Source organism: Cygnus olor, chromosome 1, assembly GCF_009769625.2.
Source record: "Cygnus olor isolate bCygOlo1 chromosome 1, bCygOlo1.pri.v2, whole genome shotgun sequence".
Taxonomy (NCBI): Eukaryota; Metazoa; Chordata; class Aves; order Anseriformes; family Anatidae; genus Cygnus; species Cygnus olor.
This window is the reverse complement of record NC_049169.1, coordinates 28,931,452-28,958,539: the sequence shown is the minus strand read 5'-3', so window position 1 is coordinate 28,958,539 and position 27,088 is coordinate 28,931,452. Positions and strand designations below refer to the sequence as shown.

Sequence of the window (27,088 nt, the reverse complement as noted above, 5' to 3'; positions counted from 1 at the left end):
GTGTTTTCAGTAAGCCCCATTGCACTTTCTATCTAAACAAAGAACTCTGAAACAAGATGTACACAAAAAAAAACAAACAAAAAAACACGTAATTCAAGATGGAGCACAGGTTTTGGAAGTGATAAATAAAAACATGAAGTGGAAATGAGCATCCAAAACAGCAAAATATATTTAAGCAATATCACAAATACACAAAAAAATCTATTTACAGATTTAAAAACAGTATCTCCAGTAAAAAATCTTCCCCCAGAAAGGTATTTGTATACAAGAAATTTAACCCAGTTACATTGTCCACTGCTGACACCATAGATGCTTACAGCTAGCATAGCATTAATTATGTCTTTTGCAAAATAAAGGGAAAGCTTAATAAAACTGATGAAGTTTCTAGGAAAAACTGAAGGCCAGACAACAACAATCACAAGGCATGCAAAGCATAATGAACAGCAAATACTTAACTCTGGTAGTGCAAAAATTAAGAAGATGGCTTTTATTCCCATACTGTTCAGAGAAAAACATTACTGTGAATTTGCAATTTGAATTTCTTTTAAAGACAAAAGTTTGTAGGACTTAATGCTTTTGCATGTTTCAGCAAGGTTGATAATGTATGGGAAGTAAATGAAAGAAAGTCAACATAAAATTGATATAAATTTATAGCAACCTTTATAACAATTTCTGAATGTACAGTACAGACAAGCATCTTGGAAAAAAAAAGAAAAAAGTTTAGACCTCAAGCTACCCTTCTCAATCCATATATATAAATCCATATAATAAATTCTTGAGCGTCTCAAGCGTAACTCGCATGTCAATGATAGCATATGTAACATTCTTTGGAATTAGGTCTAAATTTCTCTTTCAGGCTTTGCCTCTATTTCATACAGAGCACAGCAGAGGGATAATCCCTCACTGCCATGAGGAGCTTCTGGTGCATTGTCTCCCACAATGTGCACGTGGGGCTGAGCCAGGCAGAGACCCGTGGAATTGCTTGAGTACCAGGCGCCAGAGGAGAGTTCTGCCTTCACTTGGTCCTTGCCTGGGAACATGGGCCATGGTAGGATGTCTTGATATTAATTAGTGTAGAAGTGGTGAATTAATACTGCTGAATTCCTGAGGCTCATCATCCTACACCCTGGATTTTGAAAGACAAAATACAGTCTCTTTGTCCAAAAAGGCCTCACAGTTTTCAATGGCTGTAAACATATACTTTAGATTAAAAAGGCATTTTCACCATGCCTTTGCTTTAAAAAATAAAATCAAAAGTAGGTATAACCTTAGTTAATGTTAATATTATTACAAATTCAGAAAACTAGAGTTAATTGTGAAAACTGAAACAAATCTGAAAACACATGACTGGTTTTGCAAATAATCTTTTTGCAGATTGAAGAGCTGACTCTTCATTTAATTTTTAACAAACTGCTAAAGATCACACAGTCTATCCTACAGAAAAACCTAACAGTTTAATAAATATGCTGGAAACCATTTAATAAACTGAGGCAAAAGTTCAGCACCAAATGTTGTGTTTGTTCTGTACAAAACTGTGTATCACGACACTGCAGAGCAGATTTTCACTTTAGTCTACTTACAGTTCCCAGCATAGGTCAGAAATCCCACGCTTTTCAGTTCCTCTTGTCGTACAAAGATACAGGCAACGTTCATAAAGATGTAACAGTAGAAGCAAGAGAACAAGATGTACCCGTTGTAGTTAGCAAGAAGTGTTATGATTGATGTTCTAAACTTTTTCAAAAATAAAAAGGACTAATTTCTTGATTTTTCAAATGTTTGGATTGTACACGTGTGCAACACCACAAAGCGTGCTACCTTGGCGGCTTAGTTATTTAGCTTCTGACTTACTTACAGTATTTGGGCAAACAAGACAAAAAAAGCTACGCAGCTTCTCTGACTGAAGAGTACCAAGACAAGATTTCCAGAGTCCCATCCAACTCTGTAACTGAAGGACTAAGACCAGGACCTTGTGGCTGGGAGAACAGAGTTGAAGAACATTTAGGATTCAGTGCTGGCTTATGGGAATAATTTTTCTGACAAACTGCTTGCTCATAGATTTAATACTTTTGGAGGTGAACCCATCTGTCTAATCCCAGACTCAACATTTTACAGGACTGAGGTCTTAGGCACAGCAAAGACTTCAGATAAATGTGGAAGCAAAGCAGCATTTGTATTTCTTATTTTTTATCAATAGACTAGTTTCTTACTTAAATTCCTTGTTTTTTTTTTGTTGTTGCTGTTTTTCACTTCAGAGTAGCTTTTCAAAAATACAAACAGATAAGAGCCTGAAAAAGACAGAACCACCCTGACCAGTGAGGAAAAAACCTCTCAGTGCACTTTTAACTCCATCAGAACATTACAATATTGTCTGATTTCCTTGTTTTCTGTGGCAAATTTCCACTGATGGAAGTAGAGAACGAGGCAAGAGCTGAAGATGCAAAAGCAAATAAAACAAGATTCCTGGTAGCTACTTATCTACAATGACTATTCATTCTTCTCTTTTAATTTTTGCCTCAGTGCTATTTTATAATAGCCTTGATCCCACCAAACAATTTCAAGGACATAAATATTGATTTCAAGATTAGCTTGTTTCCCTTCCCGTATTTGAACCTTATAGGGGATATAAATGACAAATAAGCATGCTCTAATATTCATAGGAGCTCCTGTCTGTCACACTGGTGATTCTGAACAAAGGCTGCTTGAAGTAACACATATGAACATGCAACTGTCGCCAAAATGCATGGTCATAGTAAGTCTCTTACATATGTACATACAGTCCAGTAACAAAACGCAAATATTATAGTCCTAGCCTCTTCTGTTTAAGACTGGAGTTTCTAACTGTTGCATATACTTTAGCTGCTCAAAGAGCTGAACAAAGTGAGTGTAGCAGATTTATTCAGAGAAAATAGTCATACAAAAAGTTGCAAATGCTTTAAAGTGAGAAAGTTCCCAGAGCTCTCACTTCATTTCCTCTTTGGTTCCTAATTAGGATTTGACGAGTTTGAAACCCTGTCCTGTGTCCAGCACTGTGGGAAGAAACCAACTCATTTTCAATCTTTTCAGGCACCTGAAACACGCTTTACAGACCCAAAACATATTGAGACCACAAAACCAGTTTGCCAAATGCACTAATGGATAGGTAATACGCGGGAAATAAATCATCCAGTGTTTGGCAATATCGCTTCCCGTTGGCAAATGCAAAGTGTAGTCACTCCAGTGTTTTGACACACCATACACTGCTTTCACTGTACGACCCTTTTCAGACCAGCTGATGTTGCTGTCAGGGTTACAGTTGTACTCAACCCATTGCCTGGTGAAGTCGCCAAGCTGTGGAGGGTCTGCTTCCTCAACGTCTACAACCTTGGCCATTTCTGCTCCTTGCACTGCGATGTACTGGTCGTTTACTTTCCTTACTTCTTTAACCCAAGGCTGAGAGTTCTCACAGTCTAGAACAATGATGAGTCGGGAACAAAAAGTGCCGTTCTTTTCTCTCCACCACTCCAAAAGTGTGTCAAGTCGTAAAGCATCGCCACCTGCAACAAGGAAATACGTTTAACGTTAACATGAAGAAACTGAAAACTCTATAGAATTTTAACTGTGACACTTGCAATTTGAGTGTCCAATTTCTCATGCTCCATCTCAGCTCACGCTCCAGCTATACTTTGAAAGAGCACGTTTTTATTAAGCGAAGTTACCTATAGTGGGGATTCCTTCTGCCTAGAGTAATGGATACTTCAGGATCTACGTGACTTTGAAAAGCAGACTACTTACTCAAGTGCCCAAGGAAAATATCTTGCAAACAAGTGAATAAAACTCCCCTGGCTCCACAGTGACTATTAATGTGAAGAAATTATGTCTGTGTTTTAGCAAGTTGGAGCTATGATACAGATTTACAGCAAAAACACTAGTTTGAAAATGTCAGCTTTTAAAAAAAAATTTAAGATGACTTTCAAAAGAGGTAGAAAAACATTATTTAAAATAACTGCATTTCAACTCCATAGCGATTTTCATTGTGTAGCATAAGTACATTTAGTAGTGTTTAAAATCTTGTTACTAGGAATTGAACTGCACAGATAAATCTCAAACAGAGTAGCTGCATATTTCAGCACTCACATTTCTGTCTATAAGGGGTGACAAAAAACTGCTTCAAATTAATAGCTTGGAGTTAAGGCTTTGAGCCTGATATTGCAGTTATAGTAAAAGCAAAATTACAGGGCTACAACTTTCTCCAAAACAAATACAAACCTGGAAAAAATAGCATCAAAGAAAATCATAAGAATATACAAACGTACAGTAATGACAGTCTTGGTACACGATCCCCACATTGCTGTACTTACAATATTTACAATAGCGTGTATTTACAATAGAGATTTGTATAGAAGCCAGTTTCCTTTTTTCCTAGGTAAGCCTTCTGTGTCAATTATCAGTAAAATGGATTTGTTAACATTTGAAAGGCTTGTAAGTAAACTTTATTTTGGTGTAACTATGCAGGGGTAAACTGTGCAAAGAAAACCAGCTCATCCTTCATACGCACACAAACACACCCTCTGTTTCTAACCCTACCAACATCAAACACATGCATTGATCAGCTGGCACAAGATTCAGGCACCAAGCTGAGGAAGAAATCCATGTGTCTGGCCACATCTGGCTCTTAGGCAGGCTTCACAGGCAGTTAAGCTGACAATTCAGCAACACAGACAACACCTCAGCAGCCCAGCTCTTGTCTTTGCATTCACCGAGAATAACATGACCTCCCAGGTCGTTTGACTGCTCGTGCTTTATGCGTGACTAGTTAACAGTTTCTTTTATACACCGCTGTGTTACATCCCACCTTCCAACAACAGAGAAACATCATTAGTGAACTAAAGAATCCAGTAAGCCTCCTCTAAAGGATGTCATTATAAAGCAAAGACTACATGCTACTGCTGTGCTGTAGCAGTGCCTAAGCCAGCAGTAAGATGCTCCTTTCTCTGTTAGATCCAAATGTTGTGTTTCCTGGTTGCCATCCCTCTTAACCCTCTCCAGAGGCCAGAGGACGGCACACATTGCAGGAGATAACGACCAGATGTTCCATCTGCCACAAAATGCCACTGCCCAGCATACAGTACTTGCAGTACCATTATACAACCAAATATCCTTAGTCTTTTCAGTTTATACTTCAGGTTACGTTCAGGAGCAGTGCTATCTGGCAGGATTATCAAGTTATGCTCCATAATGTATCTAACTCTCACAATGGGAAACTGAGCACAAGAAAGCATTCGAGACAAGCACCAACTGCTTGTTCCTTTCCTTTCTGTGACTACCGATTATCTCAGAGTAGAAGCTGAAGATGTGCTTGGATAGAGAACTGAGAAGAACTGCTAAGAAAGCTGAAAACCACCACATTTATACACTATATTGTTATCACAGTAACTCTTTTTATTGCAACTGGTACCTTCACCCTTATCTGAAAAGTAAAGACAGAGTTTAATACAGACTATTGCTCTCTGAACAGGTACACAGAGATCTCAGCTCCTCCGCCACACTCCAAGATGGCCAGATGTAAGCTGTGATCTGGAAGCTGTTGAATTTCTGCATCAGCTTTCATCTGTACATAAACTAGCAGTGTATGCTGCCGGCTGGAGCCGTGGTAGGAGGCAGTCTTGCAGTTAGCAGGCTCCACACCTCGTGTGGACATGCCTGGCAATTGCACAGGGTGGCAGGTGATCTCAGGAACAAGACCACCCTACTCTCAGAGAAGTAATTCAGCCATATCGGCACGCACTGCGTTATATCACTCCTGCTAACTGAGAACTGCTGTGGCTTTTTTAATCCGCTGATACAGATGAAGCCTTTGAGAAAAAATATGCATTGCTCTTCAGCAGGTGTAGTACTTCGGGCCTGGAATTGCACCAAACAGGTGTTTGGCCTCCAGGTGAAGACTGACCTGTGGCTGAACAGCTCAGCATGACCACAAGCAAAGCTCCAATCTGTCTACATTGCTCAAGAGCACATGCTCCTGTAGAGAGACTGCTGACAAGCAGACAGCAGCTCACAGGCAAAGTACTATCTGTGAAAATGAATTCTGTCCCAGGAAGAAAACAAGTTGCAATTTTTCAAAGTTATTATTAGAAGATTCACTTTTTGCACACAGAAGAATCAGAAGCCCCATTCCATACAGCAAGAGAGCAAGGCTAAGCCCATCAGTAATGTGAAAGCCTCACAGGCTTACCAAAGAACAATTTTTACACAGCCGAGATAGAACTGCATTATTACAAAGAGATCAAAAATGGGACGGAAGAGGGGAAAGCAGTGAAGTCTATGCCAAACATATGATTAGGCATTAAAACAACCCTTTATACATGCATTTGTAGTCTTGAGGCTACATTGCACCTACAATGACTGCCAAACTCTAGGATGTCAGCAAACCATAGTTCCTTCCATGATACAAGGTTTGCTGTATTAGAAGACCTGCTTTTCTAGCATGGGATTTACACCTGCTTCCTACCGCTCTGATTAACTCCTCTATAAAATACAGAGTACATCTTAAGGACACACATGCAGCCCTTCATGACAGACTAGCTGTCACAGCAATACAGAACGCTGTATAATTCACTCGTAAGTAAGTGTGCAGGTTCTGCCATGTCCAGGGAATGAGAAGAGATTATTCTTGTTCAATACAGTGAACAAATATTCCTCAAAATACAGGGAAAATCTGTATTTAGAGCAGGAGGGTGTCATTTCCATATTACTTTTCTGGAATAAAAACCTGATCATTAAAGGCAACTTTCTTTAAAGACAACTTCTCGAACTGTAAGTGGAATAAGAAATCATGTTTAAACTTGTAAGCATACATTTGGGGTCAACAATAATCAGACAATTTTTAGAACAACTGTAAGAACAGTCAGTTTCAAAAGGATTTTTATCAAAGTGACTAAATACTAAAAAATGATATAGTGGTTCACACAGTAACATACCTGACTGTCATACAGAGAAAGGTAAGGAAAGAGCTGCTTCTTTAGATCGACTTAACTGCATGGAACAGGGGCTTCTGCATTTCTGCATTCTTTCCAGTAGTAGAAATAGTCAGCCTGCAACATTGCCTATTTAGATGATTCCTTGTAATTCCTTGAATTTCTCAACAGTCATGTTCTGTGTATTACCCATTCCTTTCTTCCTTCCCTGCCAGGAGCTCATATGAACTTGTACTCCAAAGACTGGTGGTTCTCACTATCTGATAGTTCAGAATGACTAAGTGGGACCAAAAGTGAAGTTTTGCAATAATTTTTCTTTCTTTTTATAAGAAAGAATTCAATGATTTGTGAAGTTTATAAATGCCAAAACTACTAACAGAAAAAAAATCACAAAACAGTTACCTGCTAGTGCCCATTCACCAGTGCCATGTGAGTGACCACTGTAATATAAAATATAAGTATCATGTCTGGGTCCATCTGCAGTCCGAAGTTCAAGAAAAGACTTGATCTTGGAGTGAAGGGTATCGAAGGACAGTCCACTCGTAGAGTAGTCACAGCCGTATGTCTCAATCATGTGATACGCAAAAAATCTTTGGATGGCATTAAGCATGCCTGTAGACCTCAGGTTTAACTCTTGCACATGATCAGGTGGAAGAAGAGTTGGCTGGCCATCAGGACTAAAGAGAAGCAAACCAGTTATGAGCAACAACAATTTCATGTTTAGTGGACTTTTAGCAACTGGCAATTTTTTTTCTTCCCCTGTGAAATATTTTCTCCTCTATGAAGTAGCACTGCTGTAAATTCAAATTGACTTGAAATGTACAGCTTTCAAACAATGCCAAATACTGTAGTTAAGTGAGGAGCCTGAGGAGCCACTATCTCCTCCCATCACACTTGTTCCACTTCAAAGTGTAGTCTCTACTCAACCCCACACAGGTAAGTGGCAGGGAGAGAGAGAGAGCGTCTTTGGACTTAATGCTTGCTCTGCCTGCACTCTGAACTTGCTAAACGAAGACGAGCAGTGATGTGAACATGCTGGGCTTCAACTATTTTGTGAAGTCCCACTGAGAGTACACTGCCTTCAAACAGGTATTTGTTCACTCACAATTGGAATGAAGTGCAGGGAGAATGAATGCTTATCTGCACCAAAAAAGTCTTGCAAACGAGTTTCCAACAATAGACAAGGAGAAATGCAAGTACACATTTTACTCAGGTATTTTGAATTCATATATCTCTGTTCCAAAATAGCTTTTATTCAATATGGAACTCACTTATGCAGATAGAATAACTCTTACTTGTGTGTGTTGTTCAGATGCTGATCTTTCAGCATCAGAAGCAAGTTTCAGATAATGGCATTCACTGCTTAGAAAATGAAAGTTCTAAGAAAATGATGAACTGGACCTGGAACAAGCCAGGTATATACAGGTATGTGTGCATATATACCTCAACATGAATACATAATCAACGAGACTCGGGATTACAAAATGCATGCTTTTATATATATTATAGCTATAGTCTTCATAGCTAGTCATTAGTCATGACAGTATGAGATTTGGTTCTTCAAGACACCAAGTGGAATCAGTTACTCATTCTTTCTGAAAGGTGACAGAAATGAAAAGGAAAATACAAAATTTGTCTATTAATTAAATTTGTATTTTCTTATTGAAAAAATACAAGCAACACCACTGGATTGCCTCTATTAGCTAACAGCTCACTTACACTACCGTGAGGTTGAAGTGCACGGTAACTATACCTGCAAAAGTTGGTGGGAATCACAACAGCATACCCAACACACGTTCCTCCCAGGCAGTTTCCCAATTCATGAAAAAGCCCATGAGCCATGGATTCCAGAGGCAAAACAATGAGAAATGCACTCATGAAGATCCCATTGGTTGGCTAAAAAGAAAGAAAAATATATATATAGAGAGAGATTTAGGTATGGCATGAAAAACCCTTCCTGTATGCTGGGTATGGTTTTTAATAATAATTCCCTGTGTTTGATCAAACGTAACTGGGTCCTGAAACATGGAACGTGAGTTATTATACGTAATGTAGACTTATTTTTCCACATACGTTACACAGTGAAGTACTCTAAAGAGAAATGGAAGCTCAATTTGGATATCTGGGGAGAAGGTGGCTGGCAAGCAGGGATCACTCTTCTGAAAGGAATGCATCTGAAATCACTGACAGCACAGGATTTAGGTTTGAAAACCCTGATCATAGCTTAGCTTTTAAGCAGAGAAATCACATGCCACAAAATTATTTATGTGCATAAAATAAGTACATTGGTAAATATCAGCAGGATCAGGACTTAATCAGTAGAGTACTGCACAGAATATCATGTACCTAGCATAAGATGACAACATACTATATTGCATCATTAAAAATACACATTTAACTATTCTTGCTTTTTAATGCCAAGAGATTTTAAAAATATTCTTAGTGCAGACTATTTAATGTGTCACACAAAGGATGACTTATGCGAACATTAAGAACTTTATTGCAATTAAAAAGACAATTCTTTATCAGCTACACAAATATCAGATGAGAAAGAAAATCTACTACGGGACTTCGTAGTGCCCACACAGCTAATGCCCTACCTGAAACTTTCCTGTTTTGTAGATAGAAACCAGTTTTGGAAAAGATTACTTCAGTTAACACTCACTGATACATAAATCACTTCTGAGAAAAAAAGTTTCACAAGTTATGTTGCAACCACTAGTACTAGTAAATGGTACGGTTATTCATGGAATCACAGAATCCCGGAACAGTTTGGGCTGGAAGGGACCTCAAAGACCACTCATCTCCAACCCCCTGCTGTGGGAGGGACACCTCCCACCAGACCAGGCTGCCCAAAGCCCCATCCAGCCTGGCCTTGAACACCTTCAGGGATGGGGCACCCACAGCTTCTCTGGGAAACCCGTTCCAGTTCCTCAGCACCTTCACAGTAAAGAATTTCTTCCTAATAACTAATCTAAACCTACCCTCTTTTAGTTTAAAGCCATTCCCCCTTGTCCTATCACTACACTCCCTGACAAAGAGTCCCCCTTTGGGTACTGGAAGGCTGCTATAAGGAATATTAAGTATTCATCCTTATGTAGCAAAGGAAATATATTCATACCTTATAGCCTTCTGCCGTTAGAACAGCCTTATGACCTCCCAACCACAACTATTTTTGTGCCCTCATTGCATAAATCTACAATATTAATGGCTATTTATTTATTTAAAAAAAACAAAACTGGATATTCCCTTATTGTTTAACAGTCTCAGTGATTTGATGAGGGCTGGTAGTTCATTTTACACACAGACAAAACAATTTATAATTTGGAAAGTAAATGAGACTAAAAAAATGACACCTAAATGGAGTCAGTTCTTGTCGGCACACAGCACTATCTTAAAAATACTCAGTTTTTAAGAACTGAAATACTGCATGGCTTTGCAAGTGTTACTTATCTAATGTGCCTCCTGTGCTAAGAAAGAGTACTGTGTTTGCTGAGTGTCCCAGTTTTAAATAGTGCCCCATTGTACTCCTGACAGAAGAATTTCACTTGTGTGTCCTTGAAACGGTGACAGCAATACTTTTACCACAAGTAAACACCAGAATCCAGTATTACCTGATAACTAACTGATAACTGGTAGCACTCCTCTCAAATAACTGATAACTTAACTGATGGCATCACTCTCAAATTCCACTACCTGAAGCCACTAGAAGATGATATCCAGAACCAACGATGCTTTACTGAATTTGCTAATTGTTAATACTGCAATCAGATTTCGTGTGGTATAATGTCAACTGATTTGGTGCTAATAATTTCAATCCACATGGAGTAATGCATGCCCATGAAGCGCACATACATTATAGGAGATTCTTAATCAGTTTTATATACATCATTTTCTTAGCCATCTTGGGAGGTATCTTGCATCACTCCAGATAGATTCCTTTCCCATTCCCAATATTGCCTACTGCTCAGAGGGTCAGGATCAATGACTGAGTTAGGTTAAGTTAGGTATTTGGGGCAAGTGCAGAGAAGCTTTCAGCTAGTAATTCTTAAGTTGTGTCAGAGAATAAGGATTTTCAGAGTAATTTCCCCAAAACACAGTGTAACAATTATGGTGCAACCTGAACTTGTTCTGTTGTAAATTAGGAGAGGAAAAAAAAAAACAACTATATTTTTTTCCAAATGCATCAGCAGAAAGTTTTTGTTGCTCAGTTTCCTAAATATGCTCTGAAAAGGACTCAATAAAAATTTTTTAAAAAGTCATGTTAACATTCATTCTATAGAAAGTTGTTAAAGTATAACGCATTAATGAAATTGTGGAGCTCTCTGGCTAAACTAGTTTCAAGATTTGAAGACTTACTTTTGAAACTGTAGAAGCCTGAAGGTAACTTGCCTTAAGTTATTATGCAGAAATTGAAGGGCTCATCTGGGAAAGCTTCCTATTTATGATCAGTCTGAGGATTTTCTAAACCTTGGAAAGACTGAATGCACGGACCGTGAAGTATTATAACCCACTTTTAGAACTACGGCAAATTCAGCTTCTCCATCATATGATGTATATGACTTTTTTGGATCTTGTTATAACAAACTGCTCTTACACTGCATTAGTGTTCTGATCTGAGCGAACATATTACAAAATAAAAAAATACACCTGCCCATAAAAAGTACAGCTACCAGAATATCATAAAAATACTATTGTAACATTACTTGCTATGACTTTTTATTTTAAAAGTTTTCTTTCAAACTGCTATGTTGTTCTAAACACTCCCTGCACTCCCCAAGCCCCTAAAACATATACAAGTCAGTAAGCCTACAGAATGTTCTGCAGTAACAGAACTTGAGATCATCAAAAAGGTTAAGAGTTTTCACCAAATTTCTGACTGAGTCTGATTTCTAAAAAAAAAAAAATATTTACTTTTAATTGCTGAAAGTATTCCTACTAATACAAAGCTACCAGCAGGAAAATTCACAAGTACGTGTCAGATAAAGGCCCTATATAGAAATGGTAAGGATCGCCTCCTATCATAGAATGGCTCGGGTTGGAAGGGACCTCAAAGACCATCCAACTCCAAGCCCCTGCCACGGGCAGGGATGCCACCCACTGGACCAGGTTGCTCAGAGCCCCATCCAGCCTGGCCTTGAACACTTCCAGGGATGGGGCATCCACAGCTTCTCTGGGCAATCTGTGCCAGTGCCTCACCACGCTCTGAGAGAAAAATTTCCTCCTAACCTCTAATCTAAATCTCCCCTCTTTTAGTTTAAAACCATTCCCCTTTGCCCTATCATTATCTACCCCAGTAGAGTCCTCTTTTTTTTTTTTTTTTTTATAAGACCCCTTTAAATACTGAAAGGTTGCAATGAGATCTCCCCAGACCTTTTTCTTCCCCAGGCTGCACAGTCCCAGCTCTCTCAGCCTGTCTTCATAGGAGAGGTGCTCCAGCCTCTGATCATCGTGATAATCCATGTCTCTCTGTATCCTGCTTTTAATTTGTACCACATATTAAAGAGGAAAGGGAAACGCATTCTATAGTGTTATGAGTCAACTCTGCTCCATCTGAAGTTTCAAATTCATCTTCATTTACTGGCCATCTTATGCTATGAAGTAGAGAAGTATGTTGGTAGGATGGATATTTCACACGTATGGGCATCTCTGTAATGTAAAGATGCTGGCACTTGCTGTCAGCACTTCTTCAACAATTTTGATTTAGAAGAAATATATCACTAAGTAATATAAGAATGATTAATAGTGTTTAGAGCAGCTCTGTAGTAAGATAATAAAATATTAATTTAGTGCTGCAAAAAAAAAGTAAAAGTAAAAAAAAATTTAGTGCTGCATTTTAAAACATCCAAACTATAACAACTTGAAATAGCAAAAAAAAATTAAAAACAAAACTAATTAAGCTACTAATTACTGTAAATCTTAAGACAGGTCACTCTTTTAAGATAACAGATAAGATGCAAGGTCGAGACTTACTAAATCCAAAAGATTTGATGACTGGTCCTTAATGCAGCAGATGGCTGTGCATACATAGCCGGGGCCACAAAGGGATTCTGTTCTTTCATCTGTTCAACCCATTTTCACTCTGGTTTCAACTGCACTGGCAAACTTGGCCTAAAGTAGCTCTCTGTACTCCGAGTGCCCATTGACCCCAGGCTGCGCCAAAAGCAAACAGAACACAGGGACCCTCACAGCAACGCCACTGAAAACATCTGAAACCATTTCACCTTTTTGTCTTTGGTGGTGGTGGTTGTTTTTGTCTGCTTGCCTTTGTCCGTCTTCTTCTAAATGAGTACTTCTGAAATATACAGTGAGTTCTCATTTCAAAGAACAAGGAAAAATAAAATAAAATAATAAAATAAAATACTTCTTGCCTTTGACTACTGAAATGACAGACAATGAAAGATGGGTGAGATTCGCAAGCAGTGCTATTTTTCCCCTTCCTTTAGCTTTTCAAGCAACATTTTATGGTTAAATGTTGCTTTGTTAAAACACCAGAAGTTACAGGTACTTTGTACCCTAAATATATAATTTTATATTCATGGATAGGACAACTCCATTCCCAAGGAGAAAACCACTGTTGAAAGTGAAGCCATTCTGATAGAGTATTTAAAGATGGAGCGTTATTTATGTGTGACTGATGAAAATAACTAGGAGGAAGAAAAAGCTGAAGCAGCATTAATTTAAATTGGAAGCCAGTTACAAAGACCTACAGAAAAGCCCTTCTGATTAAAACAGAAATAAATTCATAAGCAGATGTCAACTTAGATTATCACAGAACCTCTGAATGTCACCTGGTCCTCCCGTCACCCTGCTGAGGGACACCCAGGGCAGGCTGCCCAGGATCACGTGCAACAGGCCGACACAGCTGAGGAAGCTTACACAGATGTTTTTGCCTATTTGTGAGGAAAACTTCTGCCCTGCTTTCCATTATCCAAGCTGAATTTATCCAATTTCTGGTTTTATATATCCCTAAATGCCTGCACTCACATATAAGTAAATATGAAACAAAGCTGCTTAGCTCCTCCGCAGTTATCATGCAAAACCAAAGACGTATACGCTCCGTGAAAAAGAAAGCTCTGGAGAAAAAGACTAACTTGATAACTAATCTACAGACATTTGAAGGATAGCTTATTCCAAATGAAAACAAGAGGTGTGCTTTACAGGGAAAGAGAAACTTACAGTGTAAATCAACAACCAGGTGAAACAGCTGTAGATAACAAATTATTTAATGAAAGAACAGTCTCTGGAGAGCAATAAATAATCAGCTAGCTCTGACTATTAAAATAGCACTGGGAAAACCTAGAAAGCAGTTTGCAGAAAATAGCCATCACGTTCTCTGGCAGGCAGATTTAACGTGTTGTTTCCCGTCCCTGACCCCTGCTCTAATCCCAGGAAAGCCCATGCTGTTGCATAGATGGAACAGCAGAAGCAGAAGGGGTGGTCAATTTACAAGCACGTTAACTTGAGTCCTGAATATTCGGAATGCAGAAATTCAAATTCTGAAATTAATGAGACTGACAGCAAAGCTGCGCACATTAGCCAGATTCTGTAGGCTTACAACAAATACTTTCTCTTGTCCCAAAATAACACTGGTGCATTTTCCAGCATTTCGCCGAGGGGCTGTGGACAAGGCACCCTAACTCGGCTCTGAATTTCAGCCTGACGGCACTCATCGTGATGCGAGGAACGTAACCAATTGCTCCTTATTAAGCCCTGAGCCTAACTCAGCTACCAAAAGCACCCAGGCTCATCTGAACTCTTTCTTTAGCCATTCTTCTCCAGTGAAGCAGTACAATGATGAGCAGCTAGGGCTCTGCTCCCACTGCCAGGGCTGGAAGGAGGCTCCAGAGGTCCCCGACAGCCTCAGGCAAGATGACACCGTGACGTACTGACCAGGACGGGACCAGAGATGCAGGTAACCAGGAAGGGCTTGAGCGCCCCTTACAAGAGGGGAAGACGGGTAGCAAAAATAAAGAGGGTAAGGGGTGAGCTTGAGAACGGTTCAGCGGGGCATGAGGGGGATTTAGAACCTAGCTGAAGAGAGGTGAAACAGAGGGGAAAGGGGAAACGACGGTGTTGTGAAAGAAACGGAGCACCTGAATCCGTAAAGAAACCGTGAAGCTGCTATGCAAGTCAAACAGCAAGCCCAACAACAAACAAAGCCCGAGAAAACTTTTCACGATTCAGAAAGCAATCTGTTCTTATAGAGAAGTTAAAAAAAAAAAAGTCAACACCTTCTATTTTATTAAGGCATCGTAACCTGAGCTTTCAAAAACCTTTTGCAAGACCGTGGCACTGCATAAAGAATACAAAATCACAAACTCGCCCCAAACAAGAAAACACACATACCATAAACTAACTGTTCTTCCATGAACAATTTGAGTTCAACAGTACTGCTCATTTAAGCGCAAGTACTCTTGCATATCATGAATACGATTATTTTACTAATCCATAAAATTCACTAAAACCGAGAATAATGTACTGAAAGTACCTCATTCCATTACTTTACCTGTCTCTGACATAGTTCATTTTTCTCTTGGTAATACTAAATACAGGTCTTCCAGGGATAATAATTCTCTTCAGTCAGTAATTAAGCAAAACTGCGCTGCTACCTTGGCATATAGCACTTAACAAAATCTGATTTGAAATTTCTGAGAAAAAGATTCCTCCAAACCTTTCCAAGAACCATGCTTGCAAATTCCAAGCCCTTCATCCCCAAATTTTTCATCATTTTACTAGCTTCCAGAAGAGGTAATGCCTGAGTCATTTGCATGACTTCTGCTGGATCTTGTCCCAACCCAGAGCCTAATTACAGACATGAGTAATTGCTGAAATGAGTAAGTACTACTGGAGCTAAAGAGGCTATTGATCTGACTAAAATTACTCACACAAATGTAAAGGCAGCGCAGAACGCTTCCTGCAGATTTCGCAAGGAAAATTTTCAACGGGTTTCTACTGACGAGTCAAGGTGTCTTTCCTCTCCAGCTAAAGCAGGGATTAATCTCAGAAGCAGACCGTGTCACTACTGAAACACGTCCCACTGAAAAGCTGTTACTCCATTTTTGAATGCAATCAGCTTTGACAAATTGCTTCTACAACCCTCGTGCTTCCTGAGGTCATCCGCCAGCTTCAGACAGACCTGAGGGTTCTGCTCTTCACAGTTCAGTTTGATCTGTCGGAGAGGGATTCTGCTGGGAGCCCCAACCCTTCCCAAGCACACCTACAGCCCCTGGCTTCTTGCAAAAGCTAGACCCCCCTTAAAGCAAGGTCCTCAGCTAACAGGGCTCCATCCGCAGCAGTTCTGCGTGAGTCACAAAGGCCCTACGTGCGCAACAGCGAGTTAATTCTCCTCATTTTAAAGGCCTTTCTATGAAATGAGATTATTTTTTTCCTGGCAATTTTCGTCAATCAGCATGCATTGTAGCCACCAATTAGCAGACAACTTTCTCTTTAGGCCTTGACCTCTCATACATGTCATATTTATACGATGCATTGGTATTGCAGTTGTTCAAAGGGCATACATAATGTTTCTGTAATGAAGTTCTCCAGGAAACAGAACCCCTTCCATCCTCTACCCCATTTTTGGCTATAAGATAACACACACAACCGAGCCAGCTTTTTCATATGCTAGGGCTAGGTATTTATAGCTGACTGTTAGGAAGCGACTTTCCAAGGCGTAGACTTTTAGCCAATTCTGTTCATTATACGAGAGGCCAAATGGCAAACCATTAAGCAATTCCAAGCCACCTCTCTTATCGAATGCAGTGTCATTAAACTAGCTTTCAGCACATCCTCAGACTGAGGAAAGGTATAAACGGAAAACGCTTCATCTTCTAGGTTACACTTAGCAGACTTCAAATACAATTAGCACTTACTAAAATGACATAAATCCCAAACTGCAAGTTGTAAAGACTGGAAACAGTCCTGTTATTTTACACACGCAGAAAATGTTAAGAAGGAAACTTTAAGAAGAGCAAACACATTTTCAGGAACTTTTGACTCTGGAGTACTTTCCACTCCTAAGAATGTAAAGAAAAAATGTGTTGCAAATTTAACTAAAGACATTCTCCTAATAGGATCTTTGGTGCAGCCTCATGCAGTCACCCTTACCTTTTTATGTTAGGGATGTATTTTTTGTCTCAAAGACTCCAAATGCATGCCTAGGAAAGACTGTGAGGATAGAATAAGCAGGCATGTTTCCTGAGTACTCCAACTACTGGTGGCTCTTGAGCCAGACACGGGTTCCTTGCAGAACATAAACCTCAGTGAATTTGTCCCCACGGACTATGCAGTTTCCCCTTGAGCCTGTATGACTGCTTAGCACACCGGGATGCACATTTCTCAGCTAGCTTGACTCTGTACGAGGAGCTGTCCCCACCTGTCTGGCTCATTCCTGCTTCCTGCCAACTCGATTCCCCTCAGCTCTTGGGCTGGGACTCACTGCCTGTTACTTCTCCACATCACACACAGTATTTTATATTCCCACTTTGTTATCTCATTTCCATACCGGAGTATCCCCACTTAGTCATTCTTTCCTTGGAAACTGTGCTAGGTCTCTAATGAACTTCATCACCCTTCTCTGAACCGTCTCCTGTTTTCTGGTCTCTCGGATGGCAAGTAAGAATTGCACAATTATTTGACATATTGAAGCTATACATTTATACTGTGGCATGATGATACTTCCAGTCCTTTCCCAATACTTAATTTACTTTTTTGACCATTAAAAAAACATTTTAATGGAACGGCATCTAACAGTCCTAAGATCTTTTTCTATTACATTCTATGTCAGTAACTTTTTTTTTTTTTCCTGCAGCAAGGGTTTCTTAAAAACAAAACGCAAACAAAATACAAATTCTAACCTATTAAGTATTTAGGGATAGTTTTTTTTTGTTTTGTTTTGTTTTTTAAGGAGGAAAAGCAGAGAGTTCTCTAACAGTTTGTCTGTTGCAATATGTGTAAAGCATCAATAGGAAAGTACATATTCACTGCAGAAGTTTGTTTGCTGCATTACCATTGAGTTTGCTAGACCTTTGGAAACAACACTCAAAAATCCTGCAAAGGACTCTAAAATAGAGTCTTGAGGTCTGCAATTCCCCCTAGAAAGAAGAAAAAATGTCTAGTTCCCTTAAAGCCCCAGAAAAAAAAAAAAGTCCTGCAAGAGGGTAAATTTTATGCTCATATATCATTACTTTCTCATTTCTAATTATTTTGAAAACTGACACTATCCAGAAAAACAAAGAAAAGGCCACAGCTCCTTGCAGTCACTGTAATAAATGATGTATCCATTTATCAAGTCATGCTCTGACCAGGTCTGGTAAAGTATTTCATTTTCTGACAACAGATGAAATAGGCGCAGTGATCTGTGTGGCAAACATCACACCTCTGAAATAGAAAGGATTTTGGTTGGAGACAAGTGCATTTGTAGTCTTAAAGTAACTCGTTGATGTAAATACATAATGGAAGAGACATAAATACAGTAAAATAAACGCCAATATAATTATCTACTAGAATTATTATTATTATAATAAAAACTGTATTTCCTGACAAGTAAAAGTATGTGGTCTGATGCCTCTCATTTTTGCCACCACAATTACTCCCCTTCCCACTGAACAGGTAACAAACAACCTATCGGACAGAGGAGGTGAGCGACAGCTTATCTTATGTACACACAGGATGCCAGAAACCGAAGTTAGCCAACAACAAACACTAAGGGTTCAGCTGAATTGCCAGCTTGCTCTTTGTGAACTGTCCTGCACGAGTCCTTCCAAAGTCCAACAGGACTTCTCCAAAATTAGAGAGGCCTGGAAATTATCAAACGTGTAACAGCTGCAGTTATTTCTGGGCACACAACAGAGACGGAAAAAAAAAGAAAAATGATGAAGAATTATCAGCATGAAGAGGAAAATGTAACCTGACAAGTTTGAATCCAAACCTCCCTGCTTGTGCACATAACCTGCACTCAGGAAGAGTACCCCTGAAGGCAGCGCCCGCGTACTTTCAGCAGACCAGCAGGGAGAGGGAGCCCTGCCCAGGGGGATCCTGCAGGACACCCTGGCGGTGTCTGGTGTCCAGCTGCACGCGGACCGGCTCAGGAAGCCACCAAAAGACAATACCTCTCTCCCGTGACTACCCAGCCAGCTTACATGCCTGGCTTGTTCTGACCGCTGTTGGGTATAAATAGGTGGAGTGACTCCACACAAGTCACTTCTCTAATTATTAACTAATGTGTATCAAGGACGTTAAAGGAGAAAGACAAGAGAAACTAGTAAAACTATTTGAGAGATGCTAAGAAATTTGCTTTTAATGAAAAAGTCACCTAGCATACCAAAATTAAAGATTTGCATTTTGCTTGACAAAATCCCATAGTTCTCAGGAAAAAAAAACCACATGGAAGTCAACAACATTAATCTGTGTCAGTTTATCTTTGCTGCTTTCTGTTTCCCAAAGTATTTTCCCATTTCTTTCAGTGCATTAGCACCTTCACCCTCTGTAAACAGAATCACGGAATGGTTTGGGCTGGAAGGTACCTCAAAGACCACCCAGCTCCAACCCCCTACCATGGGCAGGGACACCTCCCACCAGACCAGGTTGCTCAGAGCCCCATCCAGCCTGGCCTTGAACACCTCCAGGGATGGGGCATCCACAGCTCCTCTGCGCAACCTGTGCCAGGGCCTCACCACCCTCTGAGTGAAGAACGTCCTCCTTATATCTAATCTAAACCTATTCTCTTTCCTACCCCTTATTAAAAGAATGTTGCTGTTTTCAGATCAACGTAAAAAAGAATACAGGCACCAAACTCCCTTTTCACCCTGCTGCACTAGTGATAACACACAATGTACTTTAGTTTGAGCATTGAGCAAGCGCTTTTAGAGAAATGTGTGTTTCCTGACAAAGAAAATGCATAGGCCTTATGTCAGGAATTGGAAGAAAAGTCACAGATAAGAACACCGTGTGATGTTAAGAACTGGTCTTTCTAGGAATGTATGAGATGCATAAACAGATTGCAATATAAGAAACTGAGAGCACCTTATACCAACAATTTATCAGTTTATCAACTGACCTCGGACTTCACATCAAAACAAAACTATTGAATAATGCATTCTTAAAACGTAACTTTGCCTTGATTCCATTAAAATAGTCCATAAGAAAAGCCCTCAATGTGGTGCACATTACTAGGATTCTACACAGTGCTTTCATTTGAAAAAAATAAATAAATTACAGCACAAAGAATTCAGAGGTAAATTAATTTTGTAAGCAGGTACGTTTAAAATAATTTGCACGCTTCATTTGCCTGGAAGCATGAACTCTGCCCATTCTGACTATATGGGTAAGCTGCTAAGTGCCAGTTGCCTTCCTCAGACACAGTCAAGGCAGCACAAAGTGTTAAACTGGAAGAGCGTGCTTTTGAAGCCAAAGGCTCCAACTCTGAACTGCTGAGCTACAATACACCACCAAATGGCACAAGAACTCTTAGGAGCCAACAATTCTCAAGAGGGAGATCAAGATAAAGAGATTATTGTTTACCTGCCAAGAAACGGCCCCCAAAACAGCAGTTGCGACAAGGCTGAAAAACACTAGCTGTTCTGAAATTAAACAGAAGTGACGCATTCCTTTGGATGCCATAACTCTGTCAAGGCTGTTGTTTTCTGCACGGTGGGTATAGTATATCTTGTGACAGTCATTTAGTTTTGTGTGAAATCCCCAAAGAGTTATAAAAAAAATCACATGACAGATCATCCAAAAAATTCCAAAAATAGAAAAACCAGGTATCACAAAATACCAGAGATCCAAATCACGTAGCTTAAAGGCGGCAAGGATGAAAAAGATCAGTTCAATGACTCCAACTGAGATGACAGAAAGCCTTCTGCAAATCTTCCCACGGTACAGGTAAGGCTTCCATCGTTCAGTAACAGAAAGTCCACTGAAGTAAACGTCGAGAAGGGGATCTGAAATGAGGCAGCTGAAGAAACAGGCCAAGGCAAATGGGTTTGTGGGAATGTGCAGTGATGGAAAAAAAAGCAAGGATGCAATGGCTCCAAAAATTGCCAAATTTGGAATTGCCAAAAAAGACTTCATACGTAAGTCAATAATTAACACGGCCAAAGCAATAACCAAGAGAATGATACTCATAGATTCTTCCACCAGCATAGTTGTGCTGGCAATTGCAAACCCAACTAGCTCCAAAAACTCAACTGTTGTCAGCAGAGTCGGTCGATGATGGATACAACCACAAATCCTCTCAACCAAAGCACACAATACCCTTAAAACAATGGCGGAAAGGAGCAGATATTTAGTTGCTTCTTCTTTCACATCATTCTTGAAGGCAGAATTATTAAGAAAACAGAGAAGGCCCAGCAAAAAGCCAAACCAAAGATTGGAGAGACTCAAACTTGCTGTTTCCATTGAAAAATAGTAGTAGAGTATGCTGGCAATTCCAAGAACAAAGAGTCCCAGAATAAATATTACCAAAATCAGTGCATCTGCAGTTTTTTCCCATCTGACATAAAGGCCCATGCAAATAGCAACCAGTAAGTTGATTCTGGCAAGATAGCCCAGATATCTGACCGATGAATGCATGTTCACTTCTCTGTTTGCTTCTTCTAGCCTTGTCATTGCTGCATAGAGACAATGACTAACACAGTAACGCAGTGACCTACACATGTAAACTGCAGTTAGGGGGTTTTACCCACTTGACTGAAAGAAAATATTTGGGTTTCATCCAACAAATACAATGCAACAGCTGTCTTCTGTAATATCATTGCAGTAACAGTGGTCCAGAATCACTGAAGTCCTGGAAGAAGAATTAAAATAAGCGTTAGTGGCAATTAATTACATTTAATCATACACAGAATAAACATGACACATTCACTTAACATCTAAATTAAAAAACACATAATGAATATCAGGAAAGTGTATTCTCAAAGGTCAGTCAAATTGGGGTCATTATTAAAATATAATATGGTTCTCACATAAATTTAATTTCATAATTTGAACATAAGAAAAATTTAAACCAAACTTTCCACTGAGTAACACCCATTGGGTATCTACATCGGATATCTGTGGGTATCCAAAATATTCTTATGACATCCATTACCTTCTAAAACATTTCTCTATTGTTTTAAAGTACTGTTTTATTTCACCATCGCATTTTACAAGTTCTCACTTTACACTAAACATTTTCAGTATGTTTTGCAAGACTCCTTTTTAGTAGTCGCATAGCTACAAGGGTTTACAAAAAGAACTTCACAATCAGTTAATGAGCTTCAACACACAATAGATCACAAAAAAAGCAATTATCATTATCTCCACTTCTGGGAAGGGGAATGGATACACGGTTTATCAACTGGTTTGGCATTCAACATATTCGGAGATAAAATCCAGCCTTTTTTTTTTTATGTCAACTCAAAGCCTTTATTTGCTCTTCTATGAGACACTTTTTCCCCACCAAAAAAATACACATAAATAAAATGATCAAGATAAATATTATACTTAGAACGTAAGCGCTTCGTACCCACACCCATTTAACCACCATAGTTTTCTTTTCAATACAGTATAGGAACACGCAATAATATTTTAGGGGGGGTGGTTGTAAGAAAATGTGGCTATGGAGACCTCACTTGAGGTCATCAATAATTTACAGAAAATGTTTCTTCCTGGTCTGAACTGAATCTTGAAACGTGAGGACTATTCTAATCCTACTAGTGTTTAATCTTACTGAGTTTACACATAACAAATAGCATTCATTTCCATAATGAGAAATGAAAGTTCTTGAGGCAATTCTATTTCCACCAAAATCTGTATTTCACTGTATTTAATGACAGTTTTCTACTTAACACAATGTTGTCACAGGCAAAGTTCAAAGCTCTCTTGTTAAAGGCAAAAAAGGTTTGTGCTTCAAAGCCATAACCCTGCTCTGTAAGCAGAACGTGTTATAAGCCACAAATTGGTAAGAGTTACTCCAAGAACAAGCCTTCTTAAAGCTTACAGGTAAAGCAAAACACATGTACTTCTGATTTTTGACCATTTTGCACCTAGAAACTCTACACAAGGAGTCACTGAATAAATAAAACAGAACCTACACCTCCGGAGAAAGTAAGACAGAAACCAGCAGGTGGATCAGGAGAAAATAAAGAAACAATATGATCAGTATCAGTATTTTTCCCTTGCTAATTTTCCTAAGAAGCATCACAAATTAGAAAGGGCTCCAGAACAAACAAATTCCCTTAGTTAAGACTTACCGAAATCCTGTGTAATAATTATATTTAACTTTTGTTTCACAACGTATTAACAAAATGTTTATCTCAGAGTACAATTAGATAGGTTACTGGCAATCTCCAGCAAGTAAGAAGACTCATTTGTAGCCTCTATCATTTCTGAAGTAATTACCTAATTGCCCATCTTTCAATGACTTCTGAAGAGTTAACGGTACCGGAGAGCAGATAATGCCTCAAGAACACTTAGAGCTAGTGTTATAGCTTACTGCTTTCATTTATAATGCTGGGGGAAGTATTAAAGGACACTTTGACTGAAACTCTTAAGAATTCATTCTCTCTCTTAATTTTTATTTATTTATTTATTTAAGTCAGTGAACAACAGAAGTGTGGGATTGATTTGCCTATCTGCTTTAGCTTCTCTGAAGACTGACACGCCGTATCAAACCAGCTTAAATAACTGGTGCAGCGACCAACTAGGCCTAAGGAATCCTAGTTTTTAAGTTACTTAAGATTGATGATATATATTTTCAAATTATCTTAAATACCTAAGATACATTGCAGATATTATTTGGAAAGAACTGTGCATTAAAAATCTGTTTAATTAAAACAGCGTACATACGAACTACTCAGAAGGGATGGTTATTACATAGTGCCGTTACAAGTTCAAGTTCTTTGAACTTCAGTAATGCACTTTCACAGCTCTCATTATTATTAATGTTTGATACATGTAAACTTAATTCTGAACTGCCTAGACACTTAAGGTCTTGTAATACTTCTCCCATCACCTAGTAGAATACTTTCAACCTTTCCTTTGTTTCCTACTTCATATAGATAGCACAGCTCAGTTAGCTATCATATTGCTGGTGGCACTGTATCAGTTATTACAGCACTGGCCTCACTCTTGTATTCCTGTAATACAAACAACACATGTTATACGCAACCTGAGCTATTTATTTAAACTCCTGCGTGTCCTCTCTCCCCCCACCAAAGTCACCAGTTAGCTCACATTGAAACCATGAGTACCAGAGGTGTGATTTCGTATTTTCTTCTCTCTCTCTCAGTATTGATGCGTGACTGCTGCTATGCTGAACCACGTTTGCCGTCCTGTCCCATTATCTCGCTCACTGAACCTTTCTGGAATCCCTCCGAGACGACGGACTGCTGCTCTAAGTGTGTGTGCAGACAACAGCCTCACACAAGCCACCAGACTGGCACACGTACAAAAGGCGTAAGCTCCCGACGAATGTCCAGCTTAAAATTCTGCCGCTGTCACTAAATCCTTTTTGGGTAGGATCAGTACAAAAGCAACACCATCACCCTGCAGCAGGCAAGCAGCCACTCTGAGAGGCAGAAATCCTCTGCCCAGTTCAGCGCATTGCTGGCAGCAGGTCGCAAGAAATGTGGCACAGAAGCTGCTGCTGCTGCCATCGACGTGCCTGCACGAGTTGCCACGGCGGGGAGCGCACACGGGTTTAGAGCAGAAAGGCACAAAGCCTGCACAAGTGCTGTTATCTGCAAAATGACAGCTTGGACCTTGAATTCAACCTCCTCTTCCTGGTTTTCCACTGATTCAGCAAAAAGATGGGCTAGTAAACCCTGCTACTGACCGTGAATATCCTCCGAACCAAATCACATGGTCAACTTTTTGGTTAGAAGAAGAAAAAGTAGTGTTCTTGTGATTTACATATCACATCACACGGATATTACCAAACTGCTGTAACACAACAATTTCAATGGGAAACTTCTGTAGCTCATTAATTCTTTACAACATAATTTGGTACTTTTGTCACTCATTTGTGTTTAGACTTTGAACAAAGACAGTTCAAAGTTTATTTTTTTTCTTTAAAGTAAGGGTCTTCAGGTTTCAGGTTGCAACATCTGCACTAAATATTTGAGCAAATCAAATTTAGACATAAAATAAACAGAAGGCACACATTTCTTTTTAAACGCTCATTAATTTTTGCAAGCCCATGGTTTTAAGCTGAATTTAAAACCAGGTTTACTTTTAAGCTCAACTATCCAAGAGCCTTTCTATAGATATTCAGGAACAGCATTCCCAAAGAAGTTTTTAACGTGATTTGTAGGAATCGAAAGAAAAACCCAGAAAAGCACGCTTTAGTAGCATAACAGCAGTTGACTTCAAGTTTGGGCAAGGCCTCTCGAAATTGGATAGTGACGGTCTCTTGGCTGGAGCTGGCCTCCTGTTTTATTCACCCAGTTTAGCACAAGTTTACAACAAAAGCAACTCCGTGAGACTTTAAAAAAACAACAAAAAAGCAGTATTTATGCAGAGCATCAACTGAGTGGTTTAGGCCTCAGACCGACGGCCCCTTCCCAGCGGCGGTGCCGAGCCCTCAGGCCGCTGCGGGCACCAGCATCGGCGAGGACAACGCGCCCGAGGGGTCCCCGGCGGGGCAACACCGCCCGCCCCGAGCCTCGGCTCCCTCAGATCCCTCCTCCCAGGGCCCGGCACCCCTCAGGACTCCCCGCCGGGCCGGTGCCGAACCCCCCGCTGTGCCCAGGCCCCGCCATTCGCCCCCTGCCCCCGCCTCCCCGGCCTCACCTCCGCGGGCGTCCCGGCAACCTCCCGCCCCCGCGCGCAGCGCCGCCGCCATCTTAGGGCTGCGGCGGCCCGGCTACGGGCAGCGCGGAGGCTCAAACGGCGCCGCCCGGGCGCTGCCAGAGCCCCGGGACCGGCCCGTGAGAGGGGTGCGGGGCTCCCTGGAGGCCAGGGCGAGGTGTTCGTGGAGGAACGGGCACCTCCGCCGCTCCCCTGCGGTTAGAGGAGCCGGAGGTGGGGGTGCTGCGTTCCCACCCGCAGCCCCCGCCGCCCCACGCAGGGAGAGTTCAGCAGTGGGTTGACAGGAGGGAAAGCACGTCCTCCCCTACACACACACACGCACAAAACGGAAGGCTGGTGGGGTGGAAGGAGGGAAAGCAAATAGACACGCGCCCGGAGTCAGCCTGCAGGTGCTTGGGACACACAAGAGGGACGGCAGTGTGGAAATGAGGAGGGATGCCTACCCTCCTTCACTAGCAGCACCATTCTGCAAGGCCACAGGACGCAGATCCCAGACAGACTCGTACCTCCCAAACAAAAGCTGCCACCCCCCCTGTTTTATACAAAACGCAATCTGTGTTTCATTCACAGCACTGCCTTGGCAAGCACAGCCAGATGGGTGGGAGGAGGAAGCTCATAGACCTTAACAGGGCCATTGCTTACACAGGCACATCAGTGGTAGCTGAGCTGGAAGTGCAGACAGCCGCCACACAGTGGCTCCTTGAACTGCCAGAGGGCTGGCTTCCCGCAGGTTTATGGCCCTCCTTCCTGGAATCCCTTCACCGTGGGTAACCGCCTCCTTCCCACTGACAAGAAGCAGAAGTGCTGACTGGCAGCAGCTGGCCACTCAAATATCTGAAACTTGGTCATGCTTTCTCTTCTGCCTGAAGCTGCTGGGCACCTGAGTCACAGGAACCCCTCCTAAACCCTCCTCAAAATTTAAGTAAAACTATGCAATAGGCCTAAAAATTATGCCTTTTTTTTTTTTTTTTTTTTAAGCTATGAGTTTTTCCTTTAGAAGCACCTGCTACAGCTGCTTTAGTAGCATCATGAAAAACACTTAATTGACACTGTGTTTCTTCAACTGTAACTTAGGGATACACTTCCAACAACTACTTGTTGAGCTTCCTAGATGATATTTTATTTGAAAAGTAAGAAAAAGCAGCTAAGTTTCAATGCAAGTTTGCTAAATGCAACCCTTCTAAAAGTCTTCCCACTATTCCACAGGAATAAAACAATGAATTTAAAATGAGAATAAAGGAGCAGGAACCTGAATAACCCAACTTTGCAAGGAATCAAAGATGTGCTGTGGATTAGTGGAGGTATGATTAAAAGCACTTTTAATAATCACTTCCAAAGGC

At 40.4% G+C, this 27,088-nt stretch overlaps 1 protein-coding gene across 1 annotated transcript; it reads right to left on the bottom strand.

Annotated features, from left to right (window-relative positions):
• Positions 1 to 145: 145 nt before the first annotated feature.
• Positions 146 to 26,371, bottom strand: TMEM168 (transmembrane protein 168). Its single transcript, XM_040550557.1, has 5 exons — positions 25,731 to 26,371; positions 20,478 to 21,744; positions 8,707 to 8,849; positions 7,356 to 7,630; positions 146 to 3,533 (listed from the first exon to the last, which is right to left on the bottom strand). Exons 2-5 carry the CDS (start codon positions 21,612 to 21,614, stop codon positions 2,986 to 2,988), a joined length of 2,103 nt encoding a protein of 700 aa, XP_040406491.1. The 5' UTR covers positions 21,615 to 21,744; positions 25,731 to 26,371; the 3' UTR covers positions 146 to 2,985.
• Positions 26,372 to 27,088: the final 717 nt, after the last annotated feature.